This window comes from Hipposideros armiger, unplaced genomic scaffold, assembly GCF_001890085.2.
Source record: "Hipposideros armiger isolate ML-2016 unplaced genomic scaffold, ASM189008v1 scaffold_372, whole genome shotgun sequence".
Lineage (NCBI taxonomy): Eukaryota > Metazoa > Chordata > Mammalia > Chiroptera > Hipposideridae > Hipposideros > Hipposideros armiger.
In genome coordinates, this window is record NW_017731722.1 from 391,270 (window position 1) to 411,533 (window position 20,264).

Here is a 20,264-nt window from a genome sequence, read left to right on the forward strand (position 1 = left end):
TAGTGCCTATGCCTCTAACATTCATTCATTTATTCATGCTACTTATTAAACACCCACTTTGAGTTAGTTCTTGTTCTATATACCCTGGAGATGTTACTGTAAACAATGCACAGTCTCTGCCCTAAGAGGAAGTAGAGTCTAGTGCAAAGCTTTCTGGTGGGCCCTGAATGAGTAACATGCGTGTTAATTCATTGATCCACCTTTAGCCCTCAGATGGCTTGGGTGGCTAGAGACCCCAGGCTGGCTGTCTTCTCTTTTTATGTAAAACCAAATATTATCATTTTCTATGTGTGGTGGTGTGAAAATTTTGGAGATGTTGTGGTCTAATGCAGTGTTTCCCAAAATGGAATCTATTGGGCGAGCCCCATGACATGTTCCAAAAAAGAAGAGTGAGATTCGCTAGACAAATGAGTTTAAGAACACTTCATAAAGTAATGTTTTTTCTTGGCATCTCACGATGCAGATTAGCCTTATAAGGACTCAGAAAACCAGCAGTAAAGAAACCCATATAACTTGGTTTAATTTAATCTTTCCCAAACTTATTTGACCATAAAACCCCTTTGTCCATGTAGCCTGCTCCAGCAGTAGCAATGCATCGACAGCTCCCCTTGGGAAACTCTGGTCTAGAAAGGATGGCCATTGTCCTGAAGGCCTGCAACTTAGAAGCTCAGATGCCTGTTTATCCTGCCCTGTGACACTGAAGAGATGTCCCTCCCTGCTGCCCCTTCTCTTGTGTTGTCAACACCTGCTATTTGTTGTAACATCTTCCCTCCAAATTGTCACAATGTCACAAGTAGTGAGTTTGCTTCCATTTCTTTTCCTCTCTCTATTTGTCTTCTTTCCTGCCCCTATCATTTCTCTTAGGACTTTATCTTTTCTACAAGCTCGCTGAACTTGTAAGGATATCACCCATGGACCAGTGCTCCTTTATTCCCACTTGGAAATTGAACCAGTCATAATCATTGGTATAATCTGCATCTTTTCTCAGCTGTGTTATTTGTTCCTATAGCCAAGAGAATGCTTCATTTGCTTTAACACAGGGAGTTCTTGTTGCTATTCTGTTAGTTATCTAACTGAGCCATTAAAGAAGCCTGAAGATTGGCAAAAGTTGGTCACAAGATACCTGAGATTTGACATCATTTAGAAGTCTCTCACAGATTTTGGCATTTGTTACAGGAACATGGCTTATTCTTTAAGTGTCCTCAAAAGAGGCAAGACATTTTAAAATGAAGTGAATTATTCCGGCTGACTACCGAGATCATGCAAGGCTTGATAGTGGAAGGCCCCTGATGACTTCCCCTTGCATCCAAGGTGGGAGTGGGAAGAGCAGCATGGGGCAAACCATTGCTCGCACACTTCTGGACATGAAACAGCTGGCTGAGATCAGTACTTTACAGAGAAGGAGCTGGGATAGACCTGGGACCAGAAAGATGGTGCCTCTCTAGGGTTGTTACCAAGAGAAGGAAGTAGGATCCAGCTAGTGGAAAAACTAGAATTAGAGGGCCAGAGACAAAAAGAGATGAGGAGAAATAGTGAGCTCAACAGTGGTGGGATCCAAATATCTAAGTGTCAGAATTGCCTGGGGTACTTTTGAAAAAGACAGACTTCAGGCCCCTCAGCTGGTAATTCTGACTCAGTTGATCAGGTCCATCCAAACCCTGAAAATCTATTTTTGACAAGCAGTTAAGTTTGGTCTTCCCGAAAACAACCAACGCTGTTCTTAAGAGAGGAATTTTAGGATACTAACCCACTTATGTATCTCATTAAATGTTGCCGTTTGTAAGAGAGCATAGAATTATGTTTATACAAAACTCACACAGGTGTATACACACACACTTCTGTGACGGTACCAGAGCATAAAGAGTATCATCTAAGATTCTGTAACACATAAATACTAAGTTTCTGTGCTTATAAATTTGCTCAGGCATCTAGCATTGCATAATATCCCCCGTTGTGGCTGTCTACAAGTTCAAGGCTAGGCAGTTTATTAATGCTTAGAATTAAACATTAAACTTAAATATTCCACTTAAATTATATATAACATTTCTAATTATTGGAAGTGCTTATACCACAAATTTTATGGGACTTATTTACTACTTTATATTTTTTTCAGAAGCCCAGTTTTAAAGCCATTTTCATAGAGAATTTTATATTACTCCTAGTGTCTTTTCTCATTTTTGAGACTCTATTCGTGAAAGTCTGTGGAAGAGTAAAAGCTATACTTTTGTTTCTTAGTTTTAAAAACTATAAAAGATCTCCAATTCTTTTTAGAGTGCTGTGTAGGAAACCAAGGTGATTGCTAGCCTTAGTCCTTGCAATATCATCAAGTATATCTGCATTTATAGTTTTGATGTTTATCATCTATTATTTTTAAATATGAGAGTAAATGCATGGTTGTATTCAGAAGCAGACTAAGGAAAATGTTTTATTCATTCATAATCCTAGTTTCTATTTTGAAATGCATTTGCCTGTGTTGTGTTTTATTTATTTGTTTAAAGTAAAAGCTTCCTTCCTTGTTGCCCTGAAAAAGCTAAACCAACTTTTCTAACTTCTGGACAATACCGTAGACACAGTATGAATGGCCAAATTAGAATCTATGAATTCAGAATTGGCTATACATGGTTCCAGTGTGAATTTTTTGAGGCATGACATGCATACAGATATCAGTTTTCCCACCTAGAAGAACTAAATTTCTCATAGCCTTCAATCTTGAAATAGGGTGGTTATAAAGCCTTCCTTTTATCCTCACACCTCCTTGGTTAATAAAAGGGCTATTACTTTAAAAACTAGATGATCTACTCATTTCTCTATTAGCCCCATGAGAAACCTATAGCAAGATGGAACCACATCTCTTTCCCTGGGTCCGCTCCTGCAGGGTCTGTAGGTATAGGTCTAGTACCTCTCCAGCAGACATTCTTTCATAAGGCACTTCCCACTCTCCCCTCAGTTACTTCCTGATGCTTCCCTCGCCCTACAAAAAGTTGTTCCTACAACACAATGTTAAGATCCTTTTCCTACTGATATAACTTCTGGATATTGTTCTGGCAGCTTCTCCATGCTGGGCAACTATGTCAATGGGGAAACATCCTTTTATTTTCAAAACCATGAGTTCATCATCTTTTCTGTGCTAGGTGCCGAGACAGCAACAGTAAGAAATAAGTAAATTAGGCAGGTACGGTGCTTGACTTTAAAAAGGAGTTTCTGAACTAATGTGTCACACAGACAAGTAAACAACAAAGAAAACTTGGTGCCAGAAAGTGCTCAGAGATAGGTGTGGTTTTAGGTAAGAGTTGCAGTGAGCCCAAACAGGGTGGGCAAGGGAGAACATCATAGAGGAAATAAAGCCAATGATGAGAACTGATGATGAGTAGGAGTTAGGTAGATGATCAAATGGGGAAAATGAGCATTTTTGTCAAAGGGAAGAGCATAGGGCAAGTGCCAAATGGCAGAGAAATATCATACGAGTGTAGGAAGATGCCAAAGAATTACAAGAGGTGAGAACGAAGAAGCTGAGACCAGATTCTGAATGGCCTTCTAAGTAATCTCAAAATTTAACTCACTGGAGGAGTAATAAAGAGTAACAAAAATTCTTTCTTTGGGCTTTTTTGAACAGGTCATGATGCATTCATATTTTTCTTCTAGAAAGGTATCTGTGGCTCTAGCGGAAAATTGATTGGAGGGGAGAAGATTGGAGCTAGCTAAGAGGTAGTGGTGGTTTGATCTAAGTGAGTAGCAGTAGACATGTAGAGAAATGAAAAAAAAAAGGTAGGTATTTAAGAAGTAGAAATCATAAGACTTGATTTACTCAATTAGAATTTGAAAGTGAAACTGAGATTTCTAGTTGAGTCAATAAGAGGGTGAATATGTTTGGGATAATACGGGGCAGAAAGTGGGAGAAGAGGCCGCTGAGTTTGAGGTGCCTGAGAGACACTAGACAATTTGACACAGAGATAGGAAACCAATGAAAAGGTGATCTAGGGACCAGCCGAGTGGCGCGATGGTTAAGAACTCGCTTGGGATGCCAGAGGGCCCCGGTTTGGATCCCACATATGAGGGCCAGTGACACTGCCCTCTACAGCTAAGATGCTGAACAACAGCTCAACCTGGAGCTGAGCTGCCATGAGTCGCCTGCTGCAGTGGGTTGCCATGGGCTACCGTGTGTAGCCAGCAGCCAGCGTGAATGGCCAGCAGCCGCAGTAAGCAGCCGTTCAGAAGCCGGTAAATGATCTGCCTCGCCCGGGAAGAGCACAATGAAGGTGCCAACTTGGGCCAGTGAAGCAACGTCCTCCACAACTAGACTGAAGAACAAAAGGACAGCAACTTGTCTGTTCCCCTTCCCCAATTCCCCAATAAAAAAATAAATAAATAAATATTTTTTTAAAAAAAAGGTGATCTAGGTTGACTAATCAGAATTTAGAATCGGAGGCATTTAGGTGGTAGAAGCCTTGAGTGAATATGACCTCCCTCAGGGAGAATGTTTAAAGTGTAAAAAGATCATGTCTTGTTATGGAGACCACTTCATAGTCGGTGTAGAGGCCTGACCACCGCACTGTATTCCTGAAGCTGCTGTTGAATAATATTGTATGTCAACTATAATTATATATACATATAGTCACGGGACATGCAGTAGAGAGTGGGAATGGAGTCAATGGAATTGTAATAGATAAGCATGATATCGGGGGTGGGAGGGCAGTAGATGGGGGAGGTGGGCTGTTACTTTGTGAGGGTGAAAAGGATAACTATTGCGTTGTTCTGTACACCTGAAACTAACAATAAAATTTTTTTAAAATAAATAAAATAAAGTGTAAAAAGAGAAGAACTTTAGGAAATCATCAACATTTAGTGAATTTGTTGCAAAAGAGGAGCCTACAAAGTAGACTCTGAAGGAGCAACCAGAAAAATAAGAAGAGGTGATATGGAAGCCCAGGAAGAGAAGGCTTCAAAGGGAGGAAGTGTTAGCTGTATCGAATTACGGAGCGATTGGGACAGTTGAGGTCTGAGAATGGACTACTTACTCCTTTAGCAACAAAGATGCTGTTGGTTGACCTTGGTCTTATTTCTCTGAAAGGGTAACCAGAAGGTGGTGGGGTCAAGAGTGAATGGAAGAAAGAAACACATTCAAAACTTTTAAATGCTGATGGCAAGGTGCAAAGAGAGAAGGAGAACTGAAAACACAGGAGAGAAAAGAGATATTTGACAAGAGAGCCCTTGAAGAGGATGGAGGAGTTGGGATTCATAATGACCTGGCCTTAGACAAGACATCTCTCCCAGGGTAGAAGGAAGAGAAAAGAAAAGGATTCATTTTCAGAGCAGCAATAGGATTCAAATGGAATAGTCAGGAGTCATAAAGGGCAAACAATAAATAAAATATGGAGGCCAGATGTTGTCTTGTGTTTTAATAAGTTCTTAACTGCATGGTCTGCATGTTACACTGGGAAGAGTCCTGGCTTTGACCCCAGTTCTGCTTATCAATTTTGTACATTTGTAAGAAAAGTAATAAAATCTATTTGAGCTTCAGTTTCCTCATTTATACAAAAAGGGAATTTTATAAATTTACCTTGAAGGGCTGTAATAAGGAATACATTTCTATCATGTTAGGTATTAAAACAATGTAGGGCACATTGTAGATTCTCAAGTAGTTATAGATATGTTTATCATCTTGACTTGAGAATCTGTTTTCTTGGCTGTGTTTAGAAGACAGGCTAAATAATGGGGAGACAACCAATAGATATAGCATATTATATACAGTACATAGCACAGTGCCAGACACATGGGTACTCAATAAATATGCATATAACAAATTACTGAAAGCCAGGGTTTTTTTTGTCCTATCTACATTATTAAAATCTTTATTTCTGTGTATTTCAGTGAATGTTTCAACCTAAATCCATCTCACTCTCTGCTGGCCAGCAACTTCAGGGTCACAGAGGAAAACCAATGTGTCACCTGAGAAGGTTTATCTTTATTCATTTCTGCACATTCAGCCTATGAAAGGGACAATAGCTTGATCACATAGCCCAGAAGGCAAAAGTGGACAGGACGTGAACCCTCTGTCACTCGGGTTGTCATTTTCAGCATTGTCACCAAATAAGCTCACTAAGAAAGAATGCCCAGATTAGCCACTAGGCAAATAAATTTGGCCAGTAATGCATTAATTTGGTTCAAGACGAAAGGAGGATGGGGGAATATTCTTGGCATAAAATGGCTTCCCATAATTTTTTTCTCTTTCTAAGGTGTATTGTAAACTTTGTTTTCTAAGAGAAGCTTGCAAGGGGGGAGAGTGTTGCTGCCGCAAAAGCTCAGTGTGGAGAGCTGAAGCAAATTGCCCTAGATAAGCTTAAGGCAACTCCAGCTCCGGACTCCCGAGAGGCTAATGAACCATAGATCCCTTCCTTTTCCCAAGGCCTGATATTTACAAAATGTTGTCAAAGGCATCTAAAGTTCCACAAAACACTATAGTTTTAAAAGGTCTTCAAGCTAAATCCTCTAAACCTATAGGAGTTAGCCACTTGCTGAGAGTTAATAGGCTTTTGACTGAATGGTGAAGTTTGAAAAGGACCATTAGAGGTAAAGTACAGTTTCTCCCAATAGCCTCGCTCATCACTTTTTGAGGGCTCTGCCATCTGAAGCTGGGCAGAGTATTGCTCAGTCACAGGATAGAGCAAAAGGCTAAAGACCTGCTTATTTTTCTCTTAATAATAAATGAAAAAGAATATTGTTTTTCCCTTAGGAGTCTAGAATTTCTAACTAAATCTGTATGAGCCTTGTTATGCCAAATTCTTGAATTATAATAATTGTATTTCGATGCCATAAGTTAAAATGTTACATATAAGTTTCTCTCCCAAGATTTCACAGATTTCTCAGCTTTTATCTATGTAAAAATATAACCAGTAGAAACTGAGATAATAAAAGCCCAGGCAAATAATCATCCAGTATTGTTGCATTTTAATCACTCCAGTCCCCAAATTACTATGTCTATTTCAGATGCTGGTACTTTTTCTAATTTACATTCAAGCAGTTCTTGAAAAATGTCATTAAGGCCTTGCTTGAGAATGTAGAAACATGAAAATTAGTTTTCTTCCACTTTATTTTAATTTTGTGTCCAACAAGAATATTTATATATGCAAGTGGTGATAAGGATAATCACATTTCACATCTTATATTAGTGCCTGATCAATGGTGGGATAAGAAAGAATTTCTCTCTATCCCTATCCATCTTACACTCAAGCCATACCTCGGCCTAATTAGCAGAGTTTTGGATCAAATAGTTTTAATTAAATTACTGTTCTGGGGGGAAAAATAGGATAATGTTCAACTTACAAAAGAAATGTTGAATTTGTAGCGTTTGAAGGACTCAGCCTCTGTTTTGAAGTTATTTTTCAAAATCTTTAACAGAGATTAAGTAACTAAAAGTGTTGTGATTGGGTCTCTGCTCTTTACAAAACTTAAGGATCACCTGTGTCTTTAAATGCCACCATGTCCCTTGTGCTAGCTGTCACTCTAGTATTCTCATTTGAGTCTGTGCTAGAGGCTTAAACAAGAAGAGGCTCTTCTCATCTACTCACCTGTGCCTTGCAGAAACTATAATATGACAGCAGGTGAGGCTATTATGGAATTTGTTAACTTGCAGGAACTCATATAGCATTACATTCAGAACACCCATTCAGTAGGAATGCTTTTCTGGTCTTTAAAAAACTTTGATTGCAATTCAAGCTAGATAGGAGGTTTTACTGCCACCTCGTATGTTTATACCTGATAAGGAGAGGAAACCATAAGAATTATGTCTTCTTTGAAGCCAACTCTAATCAACAGCAGGGACAATCATGACTTTACTTCTAAATTCAGAATTTGTTTCTGTCCCAGGCACATTATAAATATAATGGGAAGAAAGATGGTTTTCCTTTTCCTAGTTGCTTAAGGAAAATTATTTTCAAATTGCTTTGGAGATATGGCAGTAAATAGAAGAGTAAACTCAAGTAATCACAACAGGTATGCAAGTATACAAATATTTCAGTGCTGAAGTTTCCTTGTATTGTTATTAAATATGAAAAATAGAAGCATCGTATAAAGATATTCAAGGAAAAGTTTAGTTTGCTAGAAAAGTGGCACATTTTGTGTGCCCACAGGAGAAGATATTGGAAAAGATAATAAACCAAACTACTTCTCAGATGCATGTGCTTGTCAAGATAATTTGTGATGTTAAAGCATGATGTTAAAAATTGAATTTAGATCCACAATCATATTATTCCCCATAAGGAAGACAATACACAGTGACCATCACTTCATGCTAGAGTGTCTGAATTATAACATAGTTAATATTTTAGATATTTTAAAAATGTCCTGATAGTTAAGGCAAAGTGATTTCCTTTGTTTAATATATCTGAATAATGTCCCTACATCTCCACTTCTTTTTCCAAGAATCAAAAATAATATTTGACTAATAAATATTAGTTAATACTTATTAGTAATTTATTATAAGTATTAGCAATAGAAATAAATATTACTCTTAGAGTTCAAAGAACCCAAAGGTCTGAAATGATCTAGTCTACCATATGGTAACATTCTAAAACATCCCTGAGAAATAGTAACACAGGTCCTTTTCAACTCCACCAGAAACTCTCTACTTCACTATCCAACTCATTCCCTTATTGAATAAATCCAGTTGTTTAAAAATGTGCAGTAGAAATCTGCTTCCCTAAAACATCCACTAAATCCTTGATGTTACCTCTAGTTAGGATCTTCCCAACTTACTCTAAAATCCTTACAGAGAATCAGATGCCTACTGCAGAATCAGTGGCCTAAATAAGAGATTGGTATATATTTAAAAGAAAGGCTAGAATAAAGCAAAGTAGGTGTATATCTGGAGAAACATCATCTAATCAGCCCTCGAAAGGCCTCCCTGACTGCAATGCCCCATGGATATGGTCCGGTCCTCTAGCCTTTAGGTGCAGAAATTTAGTTTTAACAAAACCTCAGAACTGAGTGGGCTGAAGAAGCTGACTTGTCCCCCCAAAAAATAAATGCACATTCAGAACCAATGAATTCAGTCAAACAAAAATATAACTGGCCAATGGATAAGGTAGTCAAATGGCACTGTCAAAGCCATTCCCAATTTATAGGCCACATAGACATCAAATTATTTTAAGACTGTTTAGAGAGCAGAGCATCAGAACAAAAGAAATAGTTTCACTGAGCGAATATTTAATAGCATTAGACCCTGACAGTCTAGTGCATCCGTCTCTGCAATGGAGACTCTGGATTTGCTAGTTCAGGTTGGCTTCTCAGGCACACCACCCTGGAGAACGCTTGAATATGTAACTTGATTTGACTTTCAGATGCTTCTTTTGTCTGACTGTAACCATTGTCCAAAGGGAAACGTTCTTTCTTCAGACATATGGCTAGGTTTAGTCCAATTTTACACTGTCATAGTTCTACTTTGATCCATTATGTGTTGCTTTGATAGATTAATTCTCTGAACGACATCGTGTTTCCAGCTTTTGGGGGAGAAAAAAGCAGAGCTAATGGTAAACACACTTACCTATACATGCAACCCACCCTGGACTGTTCTGATTTAAGTCTCTAAACTGCCTCTAAAGGGCTCAGCCCTTTTTTGTCCACATACTTGACTTGACTTGTGGTAACGTGAGGCCATACTAACGGTAATTGCCATTCCCTCTGTCTCTGGCTCCCCCTATCTCTTTCCCTGCGAGCACCAGGATAGAAACAATATGTTTAGCAATGCTTCAGAGCACCTTGCTTCTCTAATTCTCGACTGGAGTGCTGATTAGCAATGGGCATGCAGCCCGATTAGGTCTGCTGCAAGTAACTGAGATTATCCCAGAAATGGTTTCTTAAAAGAGCAGAGACCTCTTTTAGAACAAACCATTTGTAAACATTTAACAGGAAACTGGTCAAGGATTTTAAACAAAGGTAAGAAGAGTTTCTATCATTGTCACTATCACTCTTAGCAGAAAGAGCATGACCCTTACGTTAAACATTCTTTTTTAAATGGAGTACAGAGAAATTGATGTTGAAATCATCAGCCACTGGAGGGAACATACAGATTTCCACTGTATCATGTTTATATAATTTCAAATCTTTAAATGCTTTATTATTGCTTGAATACCTATGCATAAACATCAGGATTACAAATACTCACTATGGTCCATACACTATGGTTGGAATATTAGATTTCTGTGTCTCTACTTTTCTTAATATACTTAAATTTCATTTCTAAAATATGTCTATTGCATTACTAGAAGTGGTTATATATTCAGGTTTTCAATCAACTGGTTTACTTGGTTGGATTGACTATAAATTTGTTGACATATATTGATGATTCCTCGTTTTCTTGCCCAGGGATCATTTCTTCTACTCATTTATTTTCAATTGCTCTACTTTCCTGTTTGACAGTATCCCACAAATAGAGCTTATAAGCTTATAAGGAATGGTGTAAACTAATTAGCAGATTTTATGATGGAAACAATTCCCCTCCGATGTGATCACCCTGTCTACATAATGAACTTGGTGAAAATATCCAGTTTTTAACCACACTAAGGCAACAAACAGGCTAACTCAAACAAGCTCTTGTTTTGCCCTTTGTCTTCAGTTGATAATTGTGGATGTAGTACAAATCCAGAAACAAACAGTATGGGATGAGGGATAAGTTAAAAATAAAATAGCCTTAAAAAAAGGATTTTGAGTTAAGAAAATTCTTGATCTTCTTTTGCAACTGACAGAAAGAAAAATTGCCCTAATAAAAAATACTATAACTGAAATCTCAGTATGTAACTGAAATATGGGGAAGTTACAGAAAATTCCCCTGAATGCAGGTATGCAGAAGCGCTGATGGGTTGCTAACGAACACTGAACATTAAATAGAAATGTTGAAAAGTTTGGTATGGGGAAGAAATCCAGAAATAAGAGTGAAAATCACTGCTGGCTCATTACCTCAGCAGTGGGGCCAGTAAACCCCACTGCTACAGTCACCCTTAAATAGCAGGTGTATGTTTGACTGCTTTCACTTGCAGCCCCTGGCCGTCGCACAGAATGAGTGCAGTCTGCTCCATGGATTCATGAATGACTACAAGCCATCTCTAGGTGCATCTAAATACCATGACTGCCCCACTTCCATTTTAGCCACATATCCCCATATTGGATATTTCTCTCAACACAATCCATTTCAATTGGGTGCCTGCTTAACTGAGGTGCAAATTGCTACCCTAAACACCATGACACAAAATTCCAAAGTAGCTTGGAAGAATGGGAGGAACCAAAAGAGAAAATTCTGTATATGCTTACTGTTTCCATGGAAGTGGTTCCTTCAGTTTCATGGCAATTATCAAAGTAGAACTATTATAATGCAAACAAAAGACCACCTATATAGATAGAAACACAGATATAGAACAAATTAATTATTTAAATGCCATCTCCAGTCTCTCTAGCATACTTATTGTAAATTCTTGACTGATTTGATTATGCATTAATAGTACATAATGGGTAGTGCATGATGGGTAGTAATTTGAAATATTACCCATCATGCCAATGTATGTAAATATCTCTACACTAGAAATCATTTAACATACTTAATTTATTTCAAACCTTAATTTTTTGCAGATGACACTGAGATCTTAAAATGTATACATATTTTACAGTTCTGCTTAACCATAAATAATACATTTGTCTAATTCACTAATACAAAAGGTATATTTTTTTCTCCTGCTAAATAAACTCATCATTGATGACTGTCAGGAAAAAAAAACAACTATATTCTCATGTGAAAATAATAGGAAATAATCTAGCTTATAAAAATTGTAATTCATTCTTTCATTCTCAATCTTTCATTACTGCTGACCAATTACTACGGTGTTAAAAATTGCCTTTAAGTTGACATCAAGAGAGTTATATTTCTCATGTGTCTGGGCAAGAATTTTAAAGTATGTCAGGGCTCAGACTATAGAAGGGACTCAAAATAGGCAAAACTTTGTGTTATAAGTTGAACATAAAAAGAATCAAAAGACCGCTTAGAGATGACATCACAAATATAAAAATATTTGGGTTAACAAACGTCAGAAAAATATGTTAATATCTTTATAGAAACATGAGAAAGCAAATATAACTTGTTAATGACAAAGAAAAACACAAGTTTTTTCTTTATCATAAGTTTAAGTTTCACATAACATTGTTAACATTGGCCAAATATTATGCATTAGAATACGCTATAGCAGTCAGTATGTACCGTGTTAGCACCTACATAAGTCATTCTGAATAACATTTGCTCTTTCAATAGCTTTATTTTGGCAATAAGAAAACGTATGGGTGCTAGTAAAATTCATGTTCACAGTCGATGAAAAAAGCCTGAAAGAATACATTTGTTGAAATTTGCATTTGGTTTTGGAAAACGTCTGTTTAACCATTGAACAGGGCAATATTTTAACTTTTAAGCTCCCACATTGAGGAGGTATCAAGGTACTGCAGCAATTTACTTTTAGGGACATTATGCTGGGCTTTGAAATTCAAAAAATAGGATATTTCTTCTTGAATTATTTGATGATCAATGTACAGTCTCTACACAAGAAAAATTAAAGCTGTCTGACAACTCATAGACACATTACTAGCTGTTAAAGATGTAGGAAATTGCATAAAAGCATGAAAAGCACTGGGTAATTTTGTAGTTTCATCTCTAAATACAATTGTAAAAATGTCTCTTTCAGTTCTTTCTCCCCGTTTCTTCTGAAGCATGGCCTTTTAGTTCCTGCCCTTTTAAATATTTTTGCCTACTGTAGCTTCGCTTCTTAATGTACTGGTTGATCTTACCAGGCTAAGAAGGTATTTACAGGGTGCTTGCTTTTGTCTGTATTCACAGAGAATGCTAACAAATTGGAAGAAAGCGCCAGAGAACACCACATACCTTGTCCGGAACATTATAATGGCTTCTGCATGCATGGGAAGTGCGAACATTCTATCAATATGCAGGAGCCATCTTGCAGGTAATGTGTTCACTCTTTAACTTCTAAAATGTATAAAGTAAAAATGTGGAAACCAAATTCTGGATATTTATAGAGAATTGAATGGCATTCTGCCTGAACGAGTGATCAACAGCAAAACTTTTCTCTGCCTCTCCTGCACACACACACACACACACACACACACACACACACACACTAGCATACCACAAAATGTGTGTGCCTTATGCACTAAGTACTATGTAACACTTCATTATATATATATCCTTTTCATAGAATTTTTAATTGTAATTTGGGCATTACGGGCTCCATAAAGACTCAGCCTCCTCTTTCTGAGTCGCCACTCTTTCCCATGGACCTAGAACAGCACTTGGCACATATCAGGTGCTTAATAAATATTTCTCAAGCAAATGAATGGATGAGACCTTACTGTTCATAAGATGACACAATTGCTTTTGCGAGGTCATCGTTCCCAAAGCCCTCCAGGCCTTATAATAAATATCATCAATCTTTGTTTTGCTAGGCACACGTTCTTTTCTGTGGATCTGCTATCCACAAACCTTATATAGTGAAATTATTAGCTATACCTCTACAAATTCAAACTCAGTTGAGACACAAAGAAATTGCTTGTCTGGATTTAGTTAATAAATATACATTTCTGATGAATAGTAATGGCAAGAACATAATTATTTCAGAGACAGTAAAGCCAAAGTGAAAAAAACAAATGTATTTTTATTAAAGGAATATACAAGTGACATATGATGAAATAGTTGTGTATTGCTGTACAGTGAAAGGAGTTTCTGTCTGCCTTTTCCTCTTCGCTTCTCTCTCTTCCCCTCTCCTCTTCTTCCTCCTCCCTGACCCCTCTCTCCTCAAGAACTGGAGCTGTCTTCTTTTCATGTTTTCCTTCACTGAATACACTAGCACTTTCCTTCAAGTGAAGCCAGGCAGAGTGAATCCTACGTAGCTGAAAGGTTGCTCCTGCTGACCTGTCATTCTCTGCAGAGTTGCCACTATTAAACCCTTCTGAGGCAGACAGGAAAGGTCCCAGGATCTAGTTAGGAGAAATTCAATGTGAAGTAGTAAAATAGTTGCACAAAGTCAATGACAAGTCGATCCCCATTTGTACTGTTTTTATGTGAGCTGTTTCCTTATTTCACTGTCAAATGCTAATTTTAGCACACATTGTCTACCTGAGCTTTCTGATGCGGGTTGAGTGAGCTGCAGTGTTCATTTTCAGATGAATAGCACATGAGCTTGTTTCTCAGAACTATATTGCCTACATCATAATTCCTTTTTTCTACTGAAATTTAACTCTCTAATATAAACAGACAACTTTATGACCAGCACATTAAAAAAATCACTATTGTATCTCTGGCCCTAACATTTTTCAACATGTATTTTAACAGTAGCACAGAGAATGCTTTGTCCAAAAATAAATAAATAGCCCTGTTTTTTATTCCCATGCTATCAGAAAGGAACCTTTCTTTCAAGTAGTCATATTGACTCAGGTTGGTGGAAGAACGAGTTAGGTAAAAGGTAAAGCTCACCTGAAAAAAACCTATAAAAAAGAACAATTATCCCTAGACATCTATTGTCTATTTTATCATCTCAAATTATCTACCAACCCTCCTATCTTCAGAATCTCTTATTGTTAGTATAAAAAGAAACCACATGCCTTTGAAACCAAAAAACATAAAGAGAATATTGTTGAAAATAAGTAGTTGAGAACTCCTGTCTACAAGTAGCATTTTTTTTTTAGAGAGGGAAACAAAAAGCCCTACTTTCACAAGAAAGATAAATGCCTGTAGGCCAACTGTAAAAATGAGCCTAAGAGCTTCAATTAACCGGACACTATAATTTCTTCCAGGTGTGATGCTGGTTATACTGGACAACACTGTGAAAAAAAGGACTACAGTGTACTCTATGTTGTTCCTGGTCCCGTACGATTTCAATACGTCTTAATTGCAGCTGTGATTGGAACAATTCAGATCGCTGTCATCTGTGTGGTGGTCCTCTGCATCACAAGGTCAGTCACTGTGCTCAATGGCCACCCAAGTAAAGGGATAGGTTGTTCCCCCTGGTCTTAATCAGGTCATTCTAATTATGAGTCTCTTCATGGACTCTGCAGCCATCCAGTCTCTGGAGCCCTAGTTCTTCAGCATAATAGCATTTGAGTAGCCAAATGGAAAGACAATTGATTTTCATGCTGAGTGGTACAAATTATTTTCCTAATATTTACATTATGATGAGGATTATTTTTTTCTAAGCAAACGTCTTTCCCCCCTCTAATGTATAATGCCAATCTTTGCATAAATATGCTCTTCTCTTTTAACTATAAAAAAATCAGTCTTCATTCAAACTATTAACAGATTATATAAATTACCAGTGTTTCCTTAACCAGATTAGTATGCCAAATGAGGTCAGAATAGATATTATACACAGTCTAGAAAAGTATTAAATTGTATATTTCATTTATGACATAGATTTCCAAGTGTAACTCTCAGATACAATCATTTTTAACATATTTGATATAAAAAAACAAATACAATTTTATCTTAAATTAACAAAATAGCTTTTAATCACAAAATTCAAAGAAAAATACAATGAGGTAAAATTCTGTTATAGTACATGAAAACCTTCAATGCGTGGGAACACACAGTAAATATCACATTTTATATTTTATATAACACACAGGACAACCAAATAGTAATTGTTTCCTATAGAGCTAGGTTGAGAGAGATACAGAGATCTCATCCAGTTTCAACAGGAAGGGAAACCATGATTAATTAGTGATGCCTGACATTGGGCTTGGTAAATAAGTGAACCCAGGTACTTGCTTAACTTCATTAGCATGTAAATTCATGGTAACCAAGACTTAGATTCTAAACCAAACGCATATTATCTATGCCCTGTCTATCCAGAAATATTATTGAAGATACTTTTTTTGAATCTGATTTCACTGTCCTTGAGAAAAAATTCTAAGAAAGTTTGCAAGAGTTTTGCCAAATTCAGAGGCATTTAGACTTTCACTCAATTTATACAGCTCTACCATAAATCAGAATGTTTCCTAAAAAAATTATTTTCAAGAGAAGGAAATGAAGGTTTGATATCTTTGGAAAATAAAGGCATACTACATCTTCAGTCTCTGTATTTTACTACCTTCTTTGAGGACAAGTGTGGCATTTGCTCTTGAAAAAGACAAAATATGGTTCATAAATCCTTGCCTGGCCTAAAGGCTTAAGGGAAGATCATCGACTGGAGCTTTGTGCTGCTCTCAGCCAAGTTGAGTTCATCAACTCAACTCGCACATTTAGATGCCAAGTGAGTCAATGGATTATATTAAAATAGGTTCTGGGGAACATAAAGATGACTCAAGAAACCAAAAACACTGAATATAAAAGAAAAAATAGAAAAGCGTCTAAAACGCAGGAAATGGTACCATATTACTCTGAGGATGCTGAGCCTTCTAATATCTTAGCAATATCAGCACATGAAAAACAAAATTCATGTTTACTAGATCTAATCTCATGACAATTGGATTTGCTACTTCATGTGCTGACAAAAATGCAAAATTTTAAGTACTTTAGCAGATGTTTTCAAGTCTCTTATTAATCACAGTTCCATTCCCATGCATAATAAAAACAACTGGAATACGTAGGGTTCTTACCTCACCTAGAATTGTGTGTGTATATGTGTTTATATATATATTGTATATGTGTATACACACGTGCATTTAATAACATTATGAAGAAGGAACATTTATCCTCATTTTTAAAATAGGGGCTCTGAGTTAAGTTAGCAAATTGCTGAGTTTACACAGCTGAGCATTAAGGGCCGAAATGGAGGTCTGCCTAATATCAGAGACTGTTCTCTTACCCGCTGCCCTTACTGCCCCTTGAGTGGTCATGGTGCTGTGTATTCTGATGCTCAAGGCAACCTAAACTGAGCTCCACATTATAGCAAGTCATTTTTTCAAGGCATATGGTCATTATCATTGTCCATGTTAAAATGAAACAAAATCCATCTTCCATTTACTTTTGAGGATGAGAAATAGCCATAAGCTAAATTTGCATTATAGTAATGCATTTTCTAAATCTGCCCCAGGACATCCAAGCCTTCCAAAGTCTTTCTAGGAGTCATACTAGTCAACAAACCACAGTGTTCCCAGTGTGGATTCATTTCATTCACTTGAAAACATTCTGCTCAAAACCCAGACTTTCCAACTAGGCCATTCCCCCCACCAGGCCTTTCCTTCCTGGTGACTTGGCCACACATGTCTGTCAAGACCTATTCCAAAATATCTGTTTGCCAAAAGATTTGCAAAATTATACCAAGCAGAAGTCCCCTTATTCTCTGGAATTTTCTTTTAATCTCTTCATCATGTGTATTCTCCTCTTTTCTACTTCCCTCTTCTTTCTTTTCTTCTCTTCCCGCTTTATTTTTTCTGATTTCTTGCCATCATTTTTACTGTTTTAGTCAAACACCTGCCCTTCTCCTAAAGACAACATGTGTTATAAAAAATATAAAGATCTAGAGACATGTTCTGCAATGAAGAGTTGCCCTGTGAGAAGATGAATTTTCAATCTTTTTATCTCCAGCTCCAATTTACTTAAAATGTGACTTCCAGCTCCATGTTCATTTTGACAGATCTACCCTCCCCCCAAAAAACAACGTATCTATGAATATATGTACATACTATATATTTTATTTATATATTCTCTGATACCCCACAGCCTATTATAATGGATTTTTATGAACTTTATGTTGTTGTTCTTATTTGCATCATCAAAACATTCTTTTATTACAAGAGAAAGTATACTAGATCAGTGCTTCTCAGATAATTTGATGGAATATTAGCTTTTTATAGAAGCTAAATAATTGGTACCAATTTATGTCCTTAGCTTATAGTGCTAGTGTAGAAAAATGATATTAGGCTGGACCAAAATAATATCTGTTTCCATTACATATCAGATAATAACAGATGGCTGATTCTCTGGTTTGATGGGATTTAAACTTGTAGCACTGAAATGGCAATATAACATTCATCCTTAGGACATTTAAAATATAAAATTGTTGAAGACCTTTAAAGTGAGATTAGATGGACTCACGACTTACTTGAGTGCATTATGCTTAGTCATTCTTTGTGCTTTAACGAGTAAACCATTGAGGACTAGATAAATGTATTCCCTTCAACTTCCGCCTCTGTTCTTCAATTTTCCTCAACAGATGCTTAAAGATAACTGGAACTCGGCTAGTACTAACAATAAATTCTTTAGTCTGAAATATTTTCATAACTTGCTTAATCCACAACTTCACTCTGTGATTATAGGACCCAACTTTAGGTGATAGCACTGGACTAAGATCTGTAAACTTTCCAACCTTCTAGGAAGTGCCCCAGAAGCAACAGAATTCACAGACAGAAGCAAAATACAGGGCACTACAGTTCAGACAACACAACAAGAGCGTCCACAAGGTTAATCTAAAGGGAGCATGTTGCACAGTGGCCGGACTACCGAGAGCTTGGACTACACGTACGGTATTATAGACAAAAGAATAAGAAAAGAGATCTACACATGTTGCCTTGCATTTGTGGTAATCTACACCAATGAAAACATGTACTACAGCTATATTTGATTATGTATGGATATATTTGAAATAGTATACATTGTCTTGATGTTTTTTCTGTAATGTAAATAAACTATTTATATCACACAATATAGTTTTTTCTTTCCCATGTATTTGTTATATATAATAAATACTCAGTGATGAGAAAAAGTTGGCATTCTTAAATTTGCTGTATCTCATAACTGTAAATATAATCAAGCTAGTACAATCTGTGCAGATACCAGTATTTCATTTTTCTCCACATCTTGAGACAGAACATTAGTTTATATAGGATTCAGTGGCTAGGTTTTGAGTGATTTCAAGATCAAGGGAAATGATGGTTATTGAAAAAGAGAAAAAAATAATTTAGTTTATATCGAGTGAGGATAAAATATTTCAGATCTTTGAATCATCTCTATTTCATCAACTTTCTTCCATGGTCCTCCATTTTCATCCCCAGAGCAGAAAAACCTGTGGCATATAAATTAAATCAAAGAAGAAAGGAAAGGAAACTGTTTTATAACCCATACAGGAGAGAGAAAGAAGATATTGGTTTTTATTTAGGAAGCATCTTAGAATCTCCCAGTTAACTATATATATCTGAAGGGTCCTGAACAAGTTACATTTTAGGAATACACAGAGCACAAAATCTATTCCATTTAGGTGAGCAGAATTAACTACTAAGGGAAAAATTTGATAACATCATTAAATGTGAAAAACCAAAATCACGAATTCTCAGAAGCACCTTGCTATATTTATAGTATATAGTTCTTTAAAAAGAAGTTGGAATCACAACCAAATACCTCATGAATAGCTTTATGGCTAATGTAGCACCATTATTTGAAATGGAACTAAGATGATGGTAATACTTTATAAAACAGAGAAATATGTTTTAAGCATATTTATATGATGAAATAGAAAGAAAAATGAGTACCATAACATCTGAAAGAGCTTAGTGGGAAGCTGATGGATTTTTGATCATACAAATAGATAGGGCCACTTTGTCTGGAAAAAAATTAACTGAAAATTCTCAAAGAGTAACATCAAAATAGCAAATCAAATAATTGCCTTTTTATTATTTAGTTCTTCATAGCTTTCTGTGGCTAATATAGTAAATCTAAATAAAGATTTTTTGTCTCCTTCAAATGACCTCTACATGGACTAGAAGAAATAACACTCCTGTGTCAAAAAAAAAAAGCAGACAAGTATCAAATCAACACATTCTGAATATAAAATACTCAGTAAAAATGAGGTTCCTTAAGTGATGTTTAAGATATTTGCTAAAACACAAAGATAGGACAACCAAAAGAGGATTTTTGACTCTGTGTAAAACCTGGTTTTCTAGGTTAGTCATTATACTGAAAAGTGTGAATCTACTGGCATAACCACCACTCAAGTGTTTCCATAAATCAGTCCTATGCCTCTTGTACAAAACAAACTCTATTTAAATGTCTGCGTGGAATTTTAGTTTGGTTAACAGGTGCAGAAATGTTATTAGCCCTGATCTCCTTTGTAATTCAGGAGTTGTGGCATACAAACCCTTCTTTCTCCTAAAGGAAGTGCAGAAATGGAACATCACAGGGCTTAGCAGAGCTTAAAAGAAACAATTTCACTGACTTTTACTTGTAAGTATGAAATGACTTGCTTTGTTAAATACTTATGTATTATTTTGCATGATTTTTTATCAGAGAA

General features: G+C 36.5%; 1 protein-coding gene across 2 annotated transcripts in view; it reads left to right on the plus strand.

Moving 5' to 3' along the window:
• TMEFF2 (transmembrane protein with EGF like and two follistatin like domains 2) overlaps positions 1-19,718 on the plus strand; it is a 235,552-nt gene extending 215,834 nt beyond the window's left edge. Inside the window, exons 8-10 of one of the 2 annotated variants that reach the window (XM_019662343.1) lie at positions 12,866-12,989; positions 14,836-14,994; positions 18,298-19,718. In XM_019662343.1, the coding sequence (XP_019517888.1) occupies positions 12,866-12,989; positions 14,836-14,994; positions 18,298-18,310 (296 nt within the window). In that variant the 3' untranslated portion in view covers positions 18,311-19,718. The remainder of the gene's footprint in view (positions 1-12,865; positions 12,990-14,835; positions 14,995-18,297) is intronic. The other variant, XM_019662342.1, reaches the window with a different exon arrangement.
• Positions 19,719-20,264: the final 546 nt, after the last annotated feature.